The 24,122-nt window shown below is 34.7% G+C and overlaps 1 protein-coding gene across 1 annotated transcript in view; it reads left to right on the top strand.

Moving 5' to 3' along the window:
• The window catches only part of LOC130305946 (maestro heat-like repeat-containing protein family member 1), a gene marked incomplete at its 5' end in the record, with an annotated part of 78,651 nt that overhangs the window by 20,386 nt on the left and 34,143 nt on the right, over nucleotides 1-24,122 (top strand). The window contains 1 exon segment of the mRNA XM_056552050.1: nucleotides 24,067-24,122. Coding sequence (XP_056408025.1) covers nucleotides 24,067-24,122 — 56 coding nt within the window.

The raw sequence follows: 24,122 nt of genomic DNA on the forward strand, positions 1-24,122 counted from the left end.
TGACGATGACGCACAGGGACGTACCTGCGCATGAACTTCCCTGTCCGTCATCGTCAAGGCAACGTCACTAGTCTGGGGTCGTCCCGGAGCAGAGAAGAGGCCCCCCGATGAAAACGGACGGCTGGAACGACTAACCCTCCCCACCGGACGGTCCCTGCAGCATAGATGGCCCAGACCAGCTCACCCTTCCTTCCCACCGAGGGGAGGTGAATAGAAAACTAAAGTGGGGGGGGGGTCTGGATGATGACGAAGGCTGCAGTGGTCTTCAACCTGTGGACCTCCAGATGTTTCAAAACTACAACTCCCAGCATGCTGGGAGTTGTAGTTTTGAAACATCTGGAGGTCCACAGGTTGAAGACCACTGAGAAGGGATTGACAGGCGGAGTGTTCACTCGAGTATAAGCCGAGGGGGGCGTTTTCAGCACGAAAAATTGTGCTGAAAAGCGCGACTTATACTCGAGTATATACGGTAAATTATTATTAATAAGTTTGACATCCTTGAGTTGTGGGGTGTAAGTGACACTCAAAACCGGGGTCGGAGTGGGACAAGGAATGCGATTGTTTGTACGGTTGGAATTATGATTTCCACACAACAGTTTTTTCCTGTATTTTGTAATAACGATATGCGGTATGTAAATGTTCGTATAACCACGTAATATGCGGTATGTAAATGTTCGGATAACCACGTAATATGCGGTATGTAAATGTTCGTATAACCACGTAATATGCGGTATGTAAATGTTCGTATAACCACGTAATATGCGGTATGTAAATGTTCGGATAACCACGTAATATGCGGTATGTAAATGTTGGGATAACCACGTAATATGCGGTATGTAAATGTTCGGATAACCACGTAATATGCGGTATGTAAATGTTCGGATAACCACGTAATATGCGGTATGTAAATGTTCGGATAACCACGTAATATGCGGTATGTAAATGTTTGTATAACCACGTAATATGCCGTATGTAAATGTTGGGATAACCACGTAATATGCGGTATGTAAATGTTTGTATAACCACGTAATATGCGGTATGTAAATGTTTGTATAACCACGTAATATGCGGTATGTAAATGTTTGTATAACCACGTAATATGCGGTATGTAAATGTTTGTATAACCACGTAATATGCGGTATGTAAATGTTCGGATAACCACGTAATATGCGGTATGTAAATGTTGGGATAACCACGTAATATGCGCTATGTAAATGTTTGTATAACCACGTAATATGCGGTATGTAAATGTTGGGATAACCACGTAATATGTGGTATGTAAATGTTCGGATAACCACGTAATATGCGGTATGTAAATGTTCGGATAACCACGTAATATGCGGTATGTAAATGTTTGTATAACCACGTAATATGCGGTATGTAAATGTTTATATAACCACGTAATATGCGGTATGTAAATGTTTATATAACCACGTAATATGCGGTATGTAAATGTTCGGATAACCACGTAATATGCGGTATGTAAATGTTTATATAACCACGTAATATGCGGTATGTAAATGTTTGTATAACCACGTAATATGCGGTATGTAAATGTTGGGATAACCACGTAATATGCGGTATGTAAATGTTGGGATAACCACGTAATATGCGGTATGTAAATGTTCGGATAACCACGTAATGTGCGGTATGTAAATGTTTGTATAACCACGTAATATGCGGTATGTAAATGTTTGTATAACCACGTAATATGCCGTATGTAAATGTTTGTATAACCACGTAATATGCCGTATGTAAATGTTATTATAACCACGTAATGTGCGGTATGTAAATGTTTGTATAACCACGTAATATGCGGTATGTAAATGTTGGGATAACCACGTAATATGCCGTATGTAAATGTTTGTATAACCACGTAATATGCCGTATGTAAATGTTTGGATAACCACGTAATATGCCGTATGTAAATGTTCGGATAACCACGTAATATGCGCTATGTAAATGTTTGTATAACCACGTAATATGCCGTATGTAAATGTTGGGATAACCACGTAATATGCCGTATGTAAATGTTCGGATAACCACGTAATATGCGGTATGTAAATGTTTGTATAACCACGTAATATGCCGTATGTAAATGTTTGGATAACCACGTAATATGCGGTATGTAAATGTTCGGATAACCACGTAATATGCGGTATGTAAATGTTCGGATAACCACGTAATATGCGGTATGTAAATGTTCGGATAACCACGTAATATGCGGTATGTAAATGTTCGGATAACCACGTAATATGCGGTATGTAAATGTTTGTATAACCACGTAATATGCCGTATGTAAATGTTTGTATAACCACGTAATATGCGGTATGTAAATGTTCGGATAACCACGTAATATGCCGTATGTAAATGTTTGTATAACCACGTAATATGCGGTATGTAAATGTTGGTATAAACACGTAATATGCCGTATGTAAATGTTATTATAACCACGTAATATGCGGTATGTAAATGTTCGGATAACCACGTAATATGCGCTATGTAAATGTTCGGATAACCACGTAATATGCGGTATGTAAATGTTTGGATAACCACGTAATATGCGGTATGTAAATGTTCGGATAACCACGTAATATGCGGTATGTAAATGTTCGGATAACCACGTAATATGCCGTATGTAAATGTTGGTATAAACACGTAATATGCCGTATGTAAATGTTCGGATAACCACGTAATCGCAGTCTGGACGCTGGTTTTACGGATTCTTGTTTGAATTCATTAATATCCGAACATTTCCGTCTAGTTAATTCTCCGGTGGGAATGGCTTTTACTGTAAGTGGAGGAGGATTGGAGTCCGCACGTAATATGGCGTTACCTGAAAGAGGTTTTTACGAAAAGTGGAAGATACAATGGGGAAGCCCACACTACCCCTCAAAGGGAAGTCCAAAAAATGCCGCACTCTCAGAATGGCGCTCAAAAGTTAATTTGGGAGAGAAAGAATTTGAAGTTGAGATCGTCTACAAAAAGTTTGTGACTAGAGAACGGATTAGAACATTGCGACATTGTTAGATTCGCGAGTGAAGGGGGAGTGTCGGGCCCCCATTGAAACTCCACTACATTGTAAAAAAAAAAATAAAAGTGTAATCAAAAACCAGGTGACATTCAGAATGTAACAAATCAGATCTGTAACGGGGACGTGGCGACAGCGATGGACGGCGACATCCAGGGCAGTGGTGATGAGCGGTGACAGCGATGGACGGCGACATCCAGGGCAGCGGCGACAGCGATGGACGGCGACGTCCAGGGCAGTGGTGACGAGCGGTGACAGCGATGGACGGCGACATCCAGGGCAGCGGGGACGCGGCGACAGTGATGGACCGCAACATCCAGGGCAGCGGCGACAGCGATGGACGGCGACGTCCAGGGCAGTGGTGACGAGCGGTGACAGCGATGGACGGCGACATCCAGGGCAGCGGGGACAGCGATGGACGGCGACATCCAGGGCAGTGGTGACGAGCGGCGACAGCGATGGACGGCGACATCCAGGGCAGCGGTGACAGCGATGGACGGCGACATCCAGGGCAGCGGGGACGAGCGGTGACAGCGATGGACGGCGACATCCAGGGCAGCGGGGACGAGCGGTGACAGCGATGGACGGCGACATCCAGGGCAGCGGGGACGCGGCGACGGACGGCGACATCCAGGGCAGCCGTGACAGCGATGGACGGCGACATCCAGGGCAGTGGTGACGAGCGGTGACAGCGATGGACGGCGACATCCAGGGCAGTGGTGACGAGCGGTGACAGCGATGGACGGCGACATCCAGGGCAGTGGTGACGAGCGGTGACAGCGATAGACGGCGACATCCAGGGCAGTGGTGACGAGCGGTGACAGCGATAGACGGCGACATCCAGGGCAGTGGTGACGAGCGGTGACAGCGATAGACGGCGACATCCAGGGCAGTGGTGACGAGCGGTGACGGTCCGGAGCGGCGGGGACAGGTGAGTATAACTTCCTATACCAGTGGTCTTAAACCTGCTGACGTCCAGATGTTGCAAAACTACAACTCCCAGCATGCCCGGACAGCCGTTGGCTGTCCGGGCATGCTGGGTGTTGTAGTTTTGCAACATCTGGAGGTCTGCAGGTTGTAGACCACTGTCCTATACTTTACATTGCACGGATCCCTCAACATGCGATGGTCCATTTGGAGCGGATTCCCATCGTATGTTGAGTATTAGAGATAATACTGTATTTGTCCACAGTTCACATGGTGCGTCTCTTTTTGCGCCGTTTTGCGTTTTCAGAATACTATACATCATATATATATATTGCGTCTCATTTTTTCAGATCCGTTAAAGGGGTCCTCTGCCCCTAGACATCTTATCCCCTTTCCAAAGGATAGGGGATGAGATGTCAGATCGCCGGGGTCCCGCTGCTGGGGACCCCGGGGATCGCCGCTGCGGCACCGCGCTCTCATTACTGCACAGAGCGAGATCACTCTGCACGTAATGACGGGCGATACAGGGGACGGAGCATCGTTACGTCATGGCTCCGCCCCTCGTGACGTCACTGGCCGCCCCGTCAATCCAAGTCTATGGGAAGGGGGCGTGGCGGTCGTCACTCCCCCTGCCATAGACTTGCATTAAGGGGATGGGCCGTGATGTCATGAGGGGCGGAGCCATGATGTCATGCTGCTCCGTCCCCTGTATCGCCCGTCATTACGCGCAGAGTGAACTCGCTCTGTGCAGTAATGAGAGCGCGGTGCCGCAGCGGCGATCCCGGGGCTCCCCAGCAGCCGGACCCCGGAGATCTGACATCTTATCCCCTATACTTTTGGATAGGGGATAAGATGCCAGGGACGGAGTACCCCTTTAATCCATCTTTCATCGTTTCCTCTCATGGTTATTTCATTGTTTAACATTTTTCTTTTTAAACAAAATGCAGATTAAAGGGTAGCTCCCACCATCCCTTTTTTTTTTTCTTCCTGTCCCTGCCTATTGCCCATCTATCCCTAACCCCCCCCCCCTGCCTTTACATTTTTTTTTACTATATTAAAAATGCTTTTTTTTCTGCCTGGTAGTGTGCTCACTACCAGGCAGACTTCCCCGGCAGGCATGACGTCACTGACGCCTGCTGGGGGGCCTGACTTCCGCCCTTAGTTCAACTATACAGGGTGCCTCCAGCTGTTTCACCACTACAACTCCCAGCCTGCCCTGACATCTATTGGCTGTCAGGGCATGCTGGGAGTTGTAGTGGGGAAACAACTGTAGGCACCCTGTGGTGAAAACAGTCTCAGCCGCAGCTGCCACAGATCCCGCTCCCCCAGGCCCCGCCGCGCAACACCCCCCACCCTTCTCCCTCCGCCGACCCAGAAAAAACATTCCGCTCTCCAAACTCCATCACCCCCAGACCCCGCCGTGCAACAGCCCCCTCCCTCCAACTGCCCGAAAAGAAGACATTCCGCTCCCCTTATAAGACCTCAGATCAGACTTGCCCATCCGGAGGATCAGCGCAGCAATGAGTGCGCGCGCTGCCTCCGGACAGGGTAATGGGGGCGGGGCCATGCGCGAGGCTAGTGGAGCAGCCTGACAGTGGGCAGTGCAGCCCCAGCTTTCAGCGCGCTCGCTCTCGCCTGTTTGATTGACAGGCGGGAGCGAGCACCGCAGTGACTGGATTTCGACTCATTGCCAGGCTGAAATGAGTCGAAATCCAGTAGTGACGTCACTGCTGAATGCATTCGGCCACTAGGAGGGCGACCCCTAGTGACCGAATTTAAAAGTGATTTTAAACTTGTTTAAAATCACTTTTTTTAATTAAAGTATATTAGAGATATGTTGTAGTACTTAAGTACTACAACATATCAATTTTTTTACTTCATGACAGTGCCCATTTAATCTAATGAATCCAGGTTACTTGAATTGGATTGGAGGTTCTATCTTTGGTTTTAACCCTATGTTGTAACTATTGGATCTCTATGTCGGAGTCATTTTAATTAATACAACACACTAAAGCGCGACCTATTTCTTTGTGCTGGTTACCACAGAACGTATCTTTGGACAAAGAGCGCATGCGCTCGAAACGCGTCAAGATTGCACAGACCTTGTAAGTTGTGTGTTGCCATGATGGTTTTATGGAGGATTGAATAAAGTTGTGAATTGTGACAGTGCTGGGTCATTTCTCTTCATCCTTCTACCTGCACATTACTTACTGTCTGGTGTGTTGGATAATATTAAGTCTAGTAGGACGCCCCCTCTGGTCAGGTCTGATAATATTAAGTCTAGTAGGGCACCCCCTCTGGTCAGGTCTGATAATATTAAGTCTAGTAGGGCGCCCCCTCTGGTCAGGTCTGTTGGTTAATATTAAGTCTAGTAGGGCGCCCCCTCTGGTCAGGTCTGATAATATTAAGTCTAGTAGGGCGCCCCCTCTGGTCAGGTCTGATAATATTAAGTCTAGTAGGGCGCCCCCTCTGGTCAGGTCTGATAATATTAAGTCTAGTAGGACGCCCCCTCTGGTCAGGTCTGATAATATTAAGTCTAGTAGGGCGCCCCCTCTGGTCAGGTCTGTTGGGTAATATTAAGTCTAGTAGGGCGCCCCCTCTGGTCAGGTCTGTTGGTTAATATGAAGTCTAGTAGGGCGCCCCCTCTGGTCAGGTCTGTTGGATAATATTAAGTATAGTAGGGCGCCCCCTCTGGTCAGGTCTGTTGGGTAATATTAAGTCTAGTAGGACGCCCCCTCTGGTCAGGTCTGATAATATTAAGTCTAGTAGGGCGCCCCCTCTGGTCAGGTCTGATAATATTAAGTCTAGTAGGGCGCCCCCTCTGGTCAGGTCTGTTGGTTAATATTAAGTCTAGTAGGGCGCCCCCTCTGGTCAGGTCTGATAATATTAAGTCTAGTAGGGCGCCCCCTCTGGTCAGGTCTGATAATATTAAGTCTAGTAGGGCGCCCCCTCTGGTCAGGTCTGATAATATTAAGTCTAGTAGGGCGCCCCCTCTGGTCAGGTCTGATAATATTAAGTCTAGTAGGGCGCCCCCTCTGGTCAGGTCTGATAATATTAAGTCTAGTAGGGCGCCCCCTCTGGTCAGGTCTGATAATATTAAGTCTAGTAGGGCGCCCCCTCTGGTCAGGTCTATTGGATAATATTAAGTCTAGTAGGGCGCCCCCTCTGGTCAGGTCTGTTGGGTAATATTAAGTCTAGTAGGGCGCCCCCTCTGGTCAGGTCTGTTGGATAATATTAAGTCTAGTAGGGCGCCCCCTCTGGTCAGGTCTGAGAATATGAAGTCTAGTAGGGCGCCCCCTCTGGTCAGGTCTGTTGGTTAATATTAAGTCTAGTAGGGCGCCCCCTCTGGTCAGGTCTGATAATATTAAGTCTAGTAGGGCGCCCCCTCTGGTCAGGTCTGTTGGATAATATTAAGTCTAGTAGGACGCCCCCTCTGGTCAGGTCTGATAATATTAAGTCTAGTAGGACGCCCCCTCTGGTCAGGTCTGATAATATTAAGTCTAGTAGGGCGCCCCCTCTGGTCAGGTCTGATAATATTAAGTCTAGTAGGACGCCCCCTCTGGTCAGGTCTGATAATATTAAGTCTAGTAGGGCGCCCCCTCTGGTCAGGTCTGTTGGTTAATATTAAGTCTAGTAGGGCGCCCCCTCTGGTCAGGTCTAATAATATTAAGTCTAGTAGGGCACCCCCTCTGGTCAGGTCTGTTGGGTAATATTAAGTCTAGTAGGGCGCCACCCCCTCTGGTCAGGTCTGTTGGGTAATATTAAGTCTAGTAGGGCGCCCCCTCTGGTCAGGTCTGTTGGATAATATTAAGTCTAGTAGGGCGCCCCCTCTGGTCAGGTCTGTTGGATAATATTAAGTCTAGTAGGGCGCCCCCTCTGGTCAGGTCTGTTGGTTAATATTAAGTCTAGTAGGGCGCCCCCTCTGGTCAGGTCTGATAATATTAAGTCTAGTAGGGCGCCCCCTCTGGTCAGGTCTGATAATATTAAGTCTAGTAGGGCGCCCCCTCTGGTCAGGTCTGTTGGATAATATTAAGTCTAGTAGGGCGCCCCCTCTGGTCAGGTCTGTTGGATAATATTAAGTCTAGTAGGGCGCCCCCTCTGGTCAGGTCTGTTGGATAATATTAAGTCTAGTAGGGCGCCCCCTCTGGTCAGGTCTGTTGGTTAATATTAAGTCTAGTAGGGCGCCCCCTCTGGTCAGGTCTGATAATATTAAGTCTAGTAGGGCGCCCCCTCTGGTCAGGTCTGTTGGATAATATTAAGTCTAGTAGGGCGCCCCCTCTGGTCAGGTCTGTTGGATAATATTAAGTCTAGTAGGGCACCCCCTCTGGTCAGGTCTGTTGGATAATATTAAGTCTAGTAGGGCGCCCCCTCTGGTCAGGTCTGTTGGATAATATTAAGTCTAGTAGGGCGCCCCCTCTGGTCAGGTCTGTTGGATAATATTAAGTCTAGTAGGGCGCCCCCTCTGGTCAGGTCTTGGAAATATATATACCCGCCCACCTGCAGTGACACATAATCAGTTTTAGCTAGTGTCAGCAGGAGGCAGGACACAGGTCTGTGAGTTCTCCAGAACTGGTCTTTTTTTTCCCCTCCTATTTTCAGTCTAAAGTTTAGTTTCTTTCCTTTTGTTGTTTTCTCTAGCGTGGGGTAATTGGAGCACGGCGCTGCCTCATCCCCCACCTGCGAGCTAGGGGCACAGTGCATTGCTGGATGGGCTGTTAACCCCCTCCTTGCCAACATACAGCGTGTGGCGCTGTACCCTGTTTTATTTGTGCTTAAAGTTCAAGAGCACATTTTCCCCCAACTCATACACAGACTTTGGACCAAAGTGCAGCCTGGAGTGCTGAGGAGGGGGGGTGTCCAGCCTCATCCTATCATGGCTCCTCTTATTGGTTGGACACACCCCCCTCAGCATTCCAGGCTGCACTTCCTGTGTTTGTGCTTTGGTCCACATTCTGTGTATAAGATGAGGAAATGTTCTCTGGAGCTTTTTTAAGCACAAATAAAACAAGTATATTAGAAATATTTTTTATTTTACCATAAGGAGCAATAGCAAAAATTAGTTTTAATGAGTGCGCCCATTAAGGCAGTCGGCTATCCCTTTATTCTCTTCTACATAACTTCCTTCCTTTGTTTTAATTAACTTATTCATTGTTTTAATTTCCTTTTCTCATTTATATATCTGTAGAATGTCTTATCCCCTTTTATCATTTATATATATGTAGAATGTCTTATCCCCTTTTATCATTTATATATATATGTTAGAATGTCTTATCCCCTTTTATCATTTATATATATATGTAGAATGTCTTATCCCCTTTATCATTTATATATATGTAGAATGTCTTATCCCCTCTTATCATTTATATATATGTAGAATGTCTTATCCCCTTTTATCATTTATATATATATATATGTAGAATGTCTTATCCCCTTTATCATTTATATATATATATATATATGTAGAATGTCTTATCCCCTTTTATCATTTATATATATATGTAGAATGTCTTATCCCCTTTTATCATTTATATATATATGTAGAATGTCTTATCCCCTTTTATCATTTATATATATATGTAGAATGTCTTATCCCCTTTTATCATTTATATATATATATGTAGAATGTCTTATCCCCTTTTATCATTTATATATATATATGTAGAATGTCTTATCCCCTTTTATCATTTATATATATATATGTAGAATGTCTTATCCCCTTTTATCATTTATATATATATATATGTAGAATGTCTTATCCCCTTTTATCATTTATATATATATATGTAGAATGTCTTATCTCCTTTTATCATTTATATATATATATGTAGAATGTCTTATCCCCTTTTATCATTTATATATATATCTGTAGAATGTCTTATCCCCTTTTCTCATTTATATATATGTAGAATGTCTTATCCCCTTTTATCATTTATATATATATGTAGAATGTCTTATCCCCTTTTCTCATTTATATATATGTAGAATGTCTTATCCCCTTTTATCATTTATATATATATGTAGAATGTCTTATCCCCTTTTATCACTTATATATATGTAGAATGTCTTATCCCCTTTTATCATTTATATATATATGTAGAATGTCTTATCCCCTTTTATCATTTATATATATATATGTAGAATGTCTTATCCCCTTTTATCATTTATATATATATATGTAGAATGTCTTATCCCCTTTTATCATTTATATATATATGTAGAATGTCTTATCCCCTTTTATCATTTATATATATATATGTAGAATGTCTTATCCCCTTTTATCATTTATATATATATATATATATATCTGTAGAATGTCTTATCCCCTTTTATCATTTATATATATGTAGAATGTCTTATCCCCTTTTATCATTTATATATATATATATATGTAGAATGTCTTATCCCTTTTATCATTTATATATATGTAGAATGTCTTATCCCCTTTTATCATTTATATATATATATATGTAGAATGTCTTATCCCCTTTTATCATTTATATATATATATGTAGAATGTCTTATCCCCTTTTATCATTTATATATATATATGTAGAATGTCTTATCCCCTTTTATCATTTATATATATATATGTAGAATGTCTTATCCCCTTTTATCATTTATATATATATATATGTAGAATGTCTTATCCCCTTTTATCATTTATATATATATATGTAGAATGTCTTATCCCCTTTTATCATTTATATATATGTAGAATGTCTTATCCCCTTTTATCATTTATATATATGTAGAATGTCTTATCCCCTTTTATCATTTATATATATATATGTAGAATGTCTTATCCCCTTTTATCATTTATATATATGTAGAATGTCTTATCCCCTTTTATCATTTATATATATATGTAGAATGTCTTATCCCCTTTTATCATTTATATATATATGTAGAATGTCTTATCCCCTTTTATCATTTATATATATATATATATGTAGAATGTCTTATCCCCTTTTATCATTTATATATATATATATATATATATGTAGAATGTCTTATCCCCTTTTATCATTTATATATATATATGTAGAATGTCTTATCCCCTTTTATCATTTATATATATATGTAGAATGTCTTATCCCCTTTTATCATTTATATATATATATATATGTAGAATGTCTTATCCCCTTTTATCATTTATATATATGTAGAATGTCTTATCCCCTTTTATCATTTATATATATATGTAGAATGTCTTATCCCCTTTTATCATTTATATATATATATATATATATATATATATATATATATATATATATGTAGAATGTCTTATCCCCTTTTATCATTTATATATATATGTAGAATGTCTTATCCCCTTTTATCATTTATATATATATATATGTAGAATGTCTTATCCCCTTTTATCATTTATATATATATATATATATATATATATATGTAGAATGTCTTATCCCCTTTTATCATTTATATATATATATGTAGAATGTCTTATCCCCTTTTATCATTTATATATATGTAGAATGTCTTATCCCCTTTTATCATTTATATATATATATGTAGAATGTCTTATCCCCTCTTATCATTTATATATATGTAGAATGTCTTATCCCCTTTTATCATTTATATATATATATATGTAGAATGTCTTATCCCCTTTTATCATTTATATATATATATATGTAGAATGTCTTATCCCCTTTTATCATTTATATATATATGTAGAATGTCTTATCCCCTTTTATCATTTATATATATATATGTAGAATGTCTTATCCCCTTTTATCATTTATATATATATATATGTAGAATGTCTTATCCTTTTATCATTTATATATATATATGTAGAATGTCTTATCCCCTTTTATCATTTATATATATGTAGAATGTCTTATCCCCTTTTATCATTTATATATATATGTAGAATGTCTTATCCCCTTTTATCATTTATATATATATGTAGAATGTCTTATCCCCTTTTATCATTTATATATATATATATGTAGAATGTCTTATCCCTTTTATCATTTATATATATATGTAGAATGTCTTATCCCTTTTATCATTTATATATATATGTAGAATGTCTTATCCCCTTTTATCATTTATATATATGTAGAATGTCTTATCCCCTTTTATCATTTATATATATATGTAGAATGTCTTATCCCCTTTTATCATTTATATATATATATGTAGAATGTCTTATCCCCTTTTATCATTTATATATATGTAGAATGTCTTATCCCCTTTTATCATTTATATATATATATGTAGAATGTCTTATCCCCTTTTATCATTTATATATATATATGTAGAATGTCTTATCCCCTTTTATCATTTATATATATATATATGTAGAATGTCTTATCCCCTTTTATCATTTATATATATGTAGAATGTCTTATCCCCTTTTATCATTTATATATATGTAGAATGTCTTATCCCTTTTATCATTTATATATATATGTAGAATGTCTTATCCCTTTTATCATTTATATATATATATGTAGAATGTCTTATCCCCTTTTATCATTTATATATATATGTAGAATGTCTTATCCCCTTTTATCATTTATATATATATGTAGAATGTCTTATCCCCTTTTATCATTTATATATATATGTAGAATGTCTTATCCCCTTTTATCATTTATATATATATGTAGAATGTCTTATCCCCTTTTATCATTTATATATATATGTAGAATGTCTTATCCCCTTTTATCATTTATATATATATGTAGAATGTCTTATCCCCTTTTATCATTTATATATATATATGTAGAATGTCTTATCCCCTTTTATCATTTATATATATATATATATATATATATATATATATATATATGTAGAATGTCTTATCCCCTTTTATCATTTATATATATATATATATATGTAGAATGTCTTATCCCCTTTTATCATTTATATATATATATATATATATGTAGAATGTCTTATCCCCTTTTATCATTTATATATATATATATGTAGAATGTCTTATCCCCTTTTATCATTTATATATATGTAGAATGTCTTATCCCCTTTTATCATTTATACATATGTAGAATGTCTTATCCCCTTTTATCATTTATATATATATATATATGTAGAATGTCTTATCCCCTTTTATCATTTATATATATATGTAGAATGTCTTATCCCCTTTTATCATTTATATATATGTAGAATGTCTTATCCCCTTTTATCATTTATATATATGTAGAATGTCTTATCCCCTTTTATCATTTATATATATATGTAGAATGTCTTATCCCCTTTTATCATTTATATATATATGTAGAATGTCTTATCCCCTTTTATCATTTATATATATATGTAGAATGTCTTATCCCCTTTTATCATTTATATATATATATGTAGAATGTCTTATCCCCTTTTATCATTTATATATATATGTAGAATGTCTTATCCCCTTTTATCATTTATATATATATGTAGAATGTCTTATCCCCTTTTATCATTTATATATATATATGTAGAATGTCTTATCCCCTTTTATCATTTATATATATATATATATATATATATATGTAGAATGTCTTATCCCCTTTTATCATTTATATATATATATATATATGTAGAATGTCTTATCCCTTTTATTCATTATATATATATATATGTAGAATGTCTTATCCCCTTTTATCATTTATATATATGTAGAATGTCTTATCCCCTTTTATCATTTATACATATGTAGAATGTCTTATCCCCTTTTATCATTTATATATATATGTAGAATGTCTTATCCCCTTTTATCATTTATATATATATATGTAGAATGTCTTATCCCCTTTTATCATTTATATATATATATATGTAGAATGTCTTATCCCCTTTTATCATTTATATATATATATATATATGTAGAATGTCTTATCTCCTTTTATCATTTATATATATATGTAGAATGTCTTATCCCCTTTTATCATTTATATATATATATATGTAGAATGTCTTATCCCCTTTTATCATTTATATATATATATATGTAGAATGTCTTATCCCCTTTTATCATTTATATATATATATGTAGAATGTCTTATCCCCTTTTATCATTTATATATATATGTAGAATGTCTTATCCCCTTTTATCATTTATATATATATGTAGAATGTCTTATCCCCTTTTATCATTTATATATATATATGTAGAATGTCTTATCCCCTTTTATCATTTATATATATATATATATATATGTAGAATGTCTTATCCCCTTTTATCATTTATATATATATATATATGTAGAATGTCTTATCCCCTTTTATCATTTATATATATATATATATATATGTAGAATGTCTTATCCCCTTTTATCATTTATATATATGTAGAATGTCTTATCCCCTTTTATCATTTATATATATATATATATATGTAGAATGTCTTATCCCCTTTTATCATTTATATATATGTAGAATGTCTTATCCCCTTTTATCATTTATATATATATGTAGAATGTCTTATCCCCTTTTATCATTTATATATATGTAGAATGTCTTATCCCCTTTTATCATTTATATATATATGTAGAATGTCTTATCCCCTTTTATCATTTATATATATGTAGAATGTCTTATCCCCTTTTATCATTTATATATATATATGTAGAATGTCTTATCCCCTTTTATCATTTATATATATATATATGTAGAATGTCTTATCCCCTTTTATCATTTATATATATATATATGTAGAATGTCTTATCCCCTTTTATCATTTATATATATATATGTAGAATGTCTTATCCCCTTTTATCATTTATATATATATGTAGAATGTCTTATCCCCTTTTATCATTTATATATATATATGTAGAATGTCTTATCCCCTTTTATCATTTATATATATATGTAGAATGTCTTATCCCCTTTTATCATTTATATATATATGTAGAATGTCTTATCCCCTTTTATCACTTATATATATGTATATATATATGTAGAATGTCTTATCCCCTTTTATCATTTATATATATATGTAGAATGTCTTATCCCCTTTTATCATTTATATATATATATGTAGAATGTCTTATCCCCTTTTATCATTTATATATATATGTAGAATGTCTTATCCCCTTTTATCATTTATATATATATATATATGTAGAATGTCTTATCCCCTTTTATCATTTATATATATATGTAGAATGTCTTATCCCCTTTTATCATTATATATATATATGTAGAATGTCTTATCCCCTTTTATCATTTATATATATGTAGAATGTCTTATCCCCTTTTATCATTTATATATATATGTAGAATGTCTTATCCCCTTTTATCATTTATATATATATATGTAGAATGTCTTATCCCCTTTTATCAATTTATATATATATATGTAGAATGTCTTATCCCCTTTTATCATTTATATATATATGTAGAATGTCTTATCCCCTTTTATCACTTATATATATATGTATATATATATGTAGAATGTCTTATCCCCTTTTATTATTTATATATATATGTAGAATGTCTTATCCCCTTTTATCATTTATATATATATATGTAGAATGTCTTATCCCCTTTTATCATTTATATATATATATATATATATGTAGAATGTCTTATCCCCTTTTATCATTTATATATATATATGTAGAATGTCTTATCCCCTTTTATCATTTATATATATATATATATATATGTAGAATGTCTTATCCCTTTTATCATTTATATATATATATATATGTAGAATGTCTTATCCCCTTTTATCATTTATATATATATATATATGTAGAATGTCTTATCCCCTTTTATCATTTATATATATATATGTAGAATGTCTTATCCCCTTTTATCATTTATATATATATGTAGAATGTCTTATCCCTTTTATCATTTATATATATGTAGAATGTCTTATCCCCTTTTATCATTTATATATATATATGTAGAATGTCTTATCCCCTTTTATCATTTATATATATATGTAGAATGTCTTATCCCCTTTTATCATTTATATATATATATGTAGAATGTCTTATCCCCTTTTATCATTTATATATATATATGTAGAATGTCTTATCCCCTTTTATCATTTATATATATATATATATATATATGTAGAATGTCTTATCCCCTTTTATCATTTATATATATATATGTAGAATGTCTTATCCCCTTTTATCATTTATATATATATATGTAGAATGTCTTATCCCCTTTTATCATTTATATATATATATATATGTAGAATGTCTTATCCCCTTTTATCATTTATATATATATATATATATATATGTAGAATGTCTTATCCCCTTTTATCATTTATATATATGTAGAATGTCTTATCCCCTCTTATCATTTATATATATATATATATATGTAGAATGTCTTATCCCCTCTTATCATTTATATATATATGTAGAATGTCTTATCCCCTTTTATCATTTATATATATATATGTAGAATGTCTTATCCCCTCTTATCATTTATATATATATGTAGAATGTCTTATCCCCTTTTATCATTTATATATATATGTAGAATGTCTTATCCCCTTTTATCATTTATATATATATATATGTAGAATGTCTTATCCCCTTTTATCACTTATATATATATATGTAGAATGTCTTATCCCCTTTTATCATTTATATATATCTGTAGAATGTCTTATCCCCTTTTATCACTTATATATATATATGTAGAATGTCTTATCCCCTTTCATCATTTATATATATATGTAGAATGTCTTATCCCCTTTTATCATTTATATATATATGTAGAATATCTTATCCCCTTTTATCATTTATATATATATATGTAGAATGTCTTATCCCCTTTTATCATTTATATATATATATGTAGAATGTCTTATCCCCTTTTATCATTTATATATATATGTAGAATGTCTTATCCCCTTTTATCATTTATATATATATGTAGAATGTCTTATCCCCTTTTATCACTTATATATATATATGTAGAATGTCTTATCCCCTTTTATCATTTATATATATCTGTAGAATGTCTTATCCCCTTTTATCACTTATATATATATATGTAGAATGTCTTATCCCCTTTCATCATTTATATATATCTGTAGAATGTCTTATCCCCTTTTATCATTTATATATATATATGTAGAATATCTTATCCCCTTTTATCACTTATATATATATATATGTAGAATGTCTTATCCCCTTTTATCATTTATATATATATATGTAGAATGTCTTATCCCCTCTTATCATTTATATATATATATATGTAGAATGTCTTATCCCCTTTTATCATTTATATATATGTAGAATGTCTTATCCCCTTTTATCATTTATATATATATGTAGAATGTCTTATCCCCTTTTATCATTTATATATATATGTAGAATGTCTTATCCCCTTTTATCATTTATATATATATGTAGAATGTCTTACCCCCTCTTATCATTTATATATATATGTAGAATGTCTTATCCCCTTTTATCATTTATATATATATGTAGAATGTCTTATCCCCTTTTATCATTTATATATATATGTAGAATGTCTTATCCCCTTTTATCATTTATATATATATGTAGAATGTCTTATCCCCTTTTATCATTTATATATATATATGTAGAATGTCTTATCCCTTTTATCATTTATATATATATATGTAGAATGTCTTATCCCCCTTTTATCATTTATATATATATATGTAGAATGTCTTATCCCCTTTTATCATTTATATATATATGTAGAATGTCTTATCCCCTTTTATCATTTATATATATATGTAGAATGTCTTATCCCCTTTTATCATTTATATATATATATGTAGAATGTCTTATCCCCTTTTATCATTTATATATATATATGTAGAATGTCTTATTCCCTTTTATCACTTATATATATATATGTAGAATGTCTTATCCCCTTTTATCATTTATATATATATATGTAGAATGTCTTATCCCCTTTTATCACTTATATATATATGTAGAATGTCTTATCCCCTTTTATCATTTATATATATATATGTAGAATGTCTTATCCCCTTTTATCATTTATATATATATGTAGAATGTCTTATCCCCTTTTATCACTTATATATATATATGTAGAATGTCTTATCCCCTTTTATCACTTATATATATATATGTAGAATGTCTTATCCCCTTTTATCATTTATATATATATGTAGAATGTCTTATCCCCTTTTATCACTTATATATATATGTAGAATGTCTTATCCCCTTTTATCATTTATATATATATGTAGAATGTCTTATCCCCTTTTATCACTTATATATATATATGTAGAATGTCTTATCCCCTTTTATCATTTATATATATATATGTAGAATGTCTTATCCCCTTTTATCATTTATATATATATATGTAGAATGTCTTATCCCCTTTTATCATTTATATATATATATGTAGAATGTCTTATCCCCTTTTATCATTTATATATATATATGTAGAATGTCTTATCCCCTTTTATCATTTATATATATATATGTAGAATGTCTTATCCCCTTTTATCATTTATATATATATATGTAGAATGTCTTATCCCCTTTTATCACTTATATATATATGTAGAATGTCTTATCCCCTTTTATCATTTATATATATATATGTAGAATGTCTTATCCCCTTTTATCACTTATATATATGTAGAATGTCTTATCCCCTTTTATCATTTATATATATATATGTAGAATGTCTTATCCCCTTTTATCATTTATATATATGTAGAATGTCTTATCCCCTTTTATCATTTATATATATATGTAGAATGTCTTATCCCCTTTTATCATTTATATATATATATGTAGAATGTCTTATCCCCTTTTATCATTTATATATATATATGTAGAATGTCTTATCCCCTTTTATCATTTATATATATGTAGAATGTCTTATCCCTTTTATCACTTATATATATATATATGTAGAATGTCTTATCCCCTTTTATCATTTATATATATATATATATATATATGTAGAATGTCTTATCCCCTTTTATCACTTATATATATATGTAGAATGTCTTATCCCCTTTTATCATTTATATATATATATGTAGAATGTCTTATCCCCTTTTATCATTTATATATATATGTAGAATGTCTTATCTCCTTTTATCATTTATATATATATATGTAGAATGTCTTATCCCCTTTTATCATTTATATATATATGTAGAATGTCTTATCCCCTTTTATCATTTATATATATATATGTAGAATGTCTTATCTCCTTTTATCATTTATATATATATATGTAGAATGTCTTATCCCCTTTTATCATTTATATATATGTAGAATGTCTTATCCCCTTTTATCATTTATATATATCTGTAGAATGTCTTATCCCCTTTTATCATTTATATATATATATGTAGAATGTCTTATCCCCTCTTATCACTTATATATATATGTAGAATGTCTTATCCCCTTTTATCATTTATATATATGTAGAATGTCTTATCCCCTTTTATCATTTATATATATATATATGTAGAATGTCTTATCCCCTCTTATCACTTATATATATATGTAGAATGTCTTATCCCCTTTTATCATTTATATATATATATATATATATATATATATATGTAGAATGTCTTATCCCCTCTTATCATTTATATATATATATGTAGAATGTCTTATCCCCTCTTATCATTTATATATATATATATATGTAGAATGTCTTATCCCCTCTTATCATTTATATATATATATGTAGAATGTCTTATCCCCTTTTATCATTTATATATATATATATGTAGAATGTCTTATCCCCTTTTATCATTTATATATATATATATGTAGAATGTCTTATCCCCTTTTATCATTTATATATATGTAGAATGTCTTATCCCCTCTTATCATTTATATATATGTAGAATGTCTTATCCCCTTTTATCATTTATATATATATATATATGTAGAATGTCTTATCCCCTTTTATCATTTATATATATATATGTAGAATGTCTTATCCCCTTTTATCATTTATATATATATATATGTAGAATGTCTTATCCCCTTTTATCATTTATATATATATATATGTAGAATGTCTTATCCCCTTTTATCATTTATATATATGTAGAATGTCTTATCCCCTCTTATCATTTATATATATGTAGAATGTCTTATCCCCTTTTATCATTTATATATATATATATATGTAGAATGTCTTATCCCCTTTTATCATTTATATATATATATGTAGAATGTCTTATCCCCTTTTATCATTTATATATATGTAGAATGTCTTATCCCCTCTTATCATTTATATATATATATATGTAGAATGTCTTATCCCCTCTTATCATTTATATATATATATATATGTAGAATGTCTTATCCCCTTTTATCATTTATATATATGTAGAATGTCTTATCCCCTTTTATCACTTATATATATATATATGTAGAATGTCTTATCCCCTTTTATCACTTATATATATATATATGTAGAATGTCTTATCCCTTCTTATCATTTATATATATATGTAGAATGTCTTATCCCCTTTTATCATTTATTTATATGTAGAATGTCTTATCCCCTTTTATCACTTATATATATATATATGTAGAATGTCTTATCCCTTTTATCATTTATATATATATATATATATATGTAGAATGTCTTATCCCTTTTATCATTTATATATATATATGTAGAATGTCTTATCCCCTTTTATCACTTATATATATATATATGTAGAATGTCTTATCCCCTTTTATAATTTATATATATATATATATATATATATATATATATATATATATATATATGTAGAATGTCTTATCCCCTTTTATCATTTATATATATATGTAGTATGTCTTATCCCCTTTTATCATTTATATATATATGTAGAATGTCTTATCCCCTTTTATCATTTATATATATATATATATGTAGAATGTCTTATCCCCTTTTATCATTTATATATATATGTAGAATGTCTTATCCCCTTTTATCATTTATATATATATGTAGAATGTCTTATCCCCTTTTATCATTTATATATATATCTGTAGAATGTCTTATCCCCTTTTATAATTTATATATATATATATATATATATATATATATGTAGAATGTCTTATCCCCTCTTATCATTTATATATATATATGTAGAATGTCTTATCCCCTTTTATCATTTATATATATATATGTAGAATGTCTTATCCCCTTTTATCATTTATATATATATGTGTAGAATGTCTTATCCCCTTTTATCACTTATATATATATATATGTAGAATGTCTTATCCCCTTTTATCATTTATATATATATATGTAGAATGTCTTATCCCCTTTTATCATTTATATATATCTGTAGAATGTCTTATCCCCTTTTATCACTTATATATATATATGTAGAATGTCTTATCCCCTTTTATCATTTATATATATGTAGAATGTCTTATCCCCTTTTATCATTTATATATATGTAGAAGGTCTTATCCCCTTTTATCACTTATATATATGTAGAAAGTCTTACCCCTTTTCTCATATATATACCCCCTTTTTTCACAGACTGGACTAGTTTTTCTTCTGCCTGTGCTTTAGAAGATCTTATAACTTGCTTGGCCTCTTTCTGCCTAGTTTTGTAGATTTCCCGATCTTCATTGCTCTGGGTTGTTTTATAATTCCTAAATGCAGTTTTTTGTTTTTTATGATTTTGGCCACTTCTGCTGAGTACACAGGGGTCTTTTCTGTTGCCTTCAATAAAGCGTATTTTAAGTAGTCCCATTTCTCCTGAACTCCATGTAATTTGTTCCAGTCTGATAGGGACTCATTTATGACTAATCTCATTTTTGAAAAGTCGGTTTTTCTAAAATCTAAAACTTTTGTTTTTGTGTGGTGTGACCCCTTCACTGTTCTTATATTAAACCACACTGACTGGCGATCACTAGATTCCCACACTGACTGGTGATCACTAGGATTCCCACACTGACTGGTGATCACTAGATTCCCACACTGACTGGTGATCACTAGATTCCCACACTGACTGGTGATCACTAGATTCCCACACTGACTGGTGATCACTAGATTCCCACACTGACTGGTGATCACTAGATTCCCACACTGACTGGTGATCACTAGATTCCCACACTGACTGGTGATCACTAGGATTCCCACACTGACTGGCGATCACTAGGATTCCCACACTGACTGGCGATCACTAGGATTCCCACACTGACTGGCGATCACTAGGATTCCCACACTGACTGGCGATCACTAGGATTCCCACACTGACTGGTGATCACTAGGATTCCCACACTGACTGGTGATCACTAGGATTCCCACACTGACTGGTGATCACTAGGATTCCCACACTGACTGGCGATCACTAGGATTCCCACACTGACTGGCGATCACTAGGATTCCCACACTGACTGGCGATCACTAGGATTCCCACACTGACTGGCGATCACTAGGATTCCCACACTGACTGGTGATCACTAGGATTCCCACACTGACTGGCGATCACTAGGATTCCCACACTGACTGGCGATCACTAGATTCCCACACTGACTGACTGGTGATCACTAGGATTCCCACACTGACTGACTGGCGATCACTAGGATTCCCACACTGACTGACTGGCGATCACTAGGATTCCCACACTGACTGGCGATCACTAGGATTCCCACACTGACTGGCGATCACTAGGATTCCCACACTGACTGGCGATCACTAGGATTCCCACACTGACTGGTGATCACTAGGATTCCCACACTGACTGGTGATCACTAGGATTCCCACACTGACTGGTGATCACTAGGATTCCCACACTGACTGACTGGTGATCACTAGGATTCCCCACACTGACTGACTGGTGATCACTAGGATTCCCCACACTGACTGACTGGTGATCACTAGGATTCCCCACACTGACTGACTGGTGATCACTAGGATTCCCCACACTGACTGACTGGTGATCACTAGGATTCCCACACTGACTGACTGGCGATCACTAGGATTCCCACACTGACTGGCGATCACTAGGATTCCCACACTGACTGGCGATCACTAGGATTCCCACACTGACTGGTGATCACTAGGATTCCCACACTGACTGGTGATCACTAGGATTCCCACACTGACTGGTGATCACTAGGATTCCCACACTGACTGGTGATCACTAGGATTCCCACACTGACTGGTGATCACTAGGATTCCCACACTGACTGACTGGTGATCACTAGGATTCCCCACACTGACTGACTGGTGATCACTAGGATCCCCACACTGACTGACTGGTGATCACTAGGATCCCCACACTGACTGACTGGTGATCACTAGGATCCCCACACTGACTGACTGGTAATCACTAGATCCCAAGCTTTCGCCTACAATAACATCATATATCAAATACAAAATGGCCTCCCTCCAGGTTGGCTCCTCAACCTCTTTTTGTAGGGAATTTGGAATATCTGGACTCCTGGCAGAACTAGCTATTTTGGAGTTTATATCCGGAAGATTGAAGTCTCCCATAATGACTTCTCCTGTCATTGTCATTGTAGATATTTCTTCAGCTAGTAGATCTAATTCTTTAACTTGGCCAGGGGGTCTATATATCCCACCTACACGAGTTACTGCATGATTACCAAACTGCGGGGGTCATGTACCCCCCACCATCTCCTGAGGAACAGATGGACAGAGGCTCTTTGGGGGTGGGGTCAGTGGGGGTCATGTACCCCCCATCATGGCTCCTTGGGGGTGGGATCAGCTATAGAGACTCCTACAGCAGCGGTAATGATTAACTGGTCTGTACCCCAGCCATAGAGACCCTTAAAAACCATTGATTTTCCTCGGGGGCTCGCGGGTGCATTGATTGATCTGACCTAGTCCTGTTTCTTCAGCTGAAGCTTTGTCACAATGTATTGGTGCAGGTAACAGCTGTCATCATTGGCACACATCTCTCTTGACCTGGACTGCAGACTGACAGCTGTTACCTGCACTGGTACGTTGTGACCTCAGCTATAAGCATGATTAGATCAGGGGAGGGGAATGTTTTTGTTCAGTGACCATAATGACCGGTCATGTGAGGTGGTCACATGACTGCAGCTGTTGGGTAATATCTCTGCTGCTGGGTGGAGGAGGTGATATTTTATCCTCATTGAGTCTTTATTTTATTTCAGCCTCTTTGATGGAAGTGAAGAAGCCGCTAATTCTCTCTTCTGTCAGACACCTGCTC

This window comes from Hyla sarda, unplaced genomic scaffold, assembly GCF_029499605.1.
Source record: "Hyla sarda isolate aHylSar1 unplaced genomic scaffold, aHylSar1.hap1 scaffold_1346, whole genome shotgun sequence".
Classification (NCBI taxonomy): domain Eukaryota; kingdom Metazoa; phylum Chordata; class Amphibia; order Anura; family Hylidae; genus Hyla; species Hyla sarda.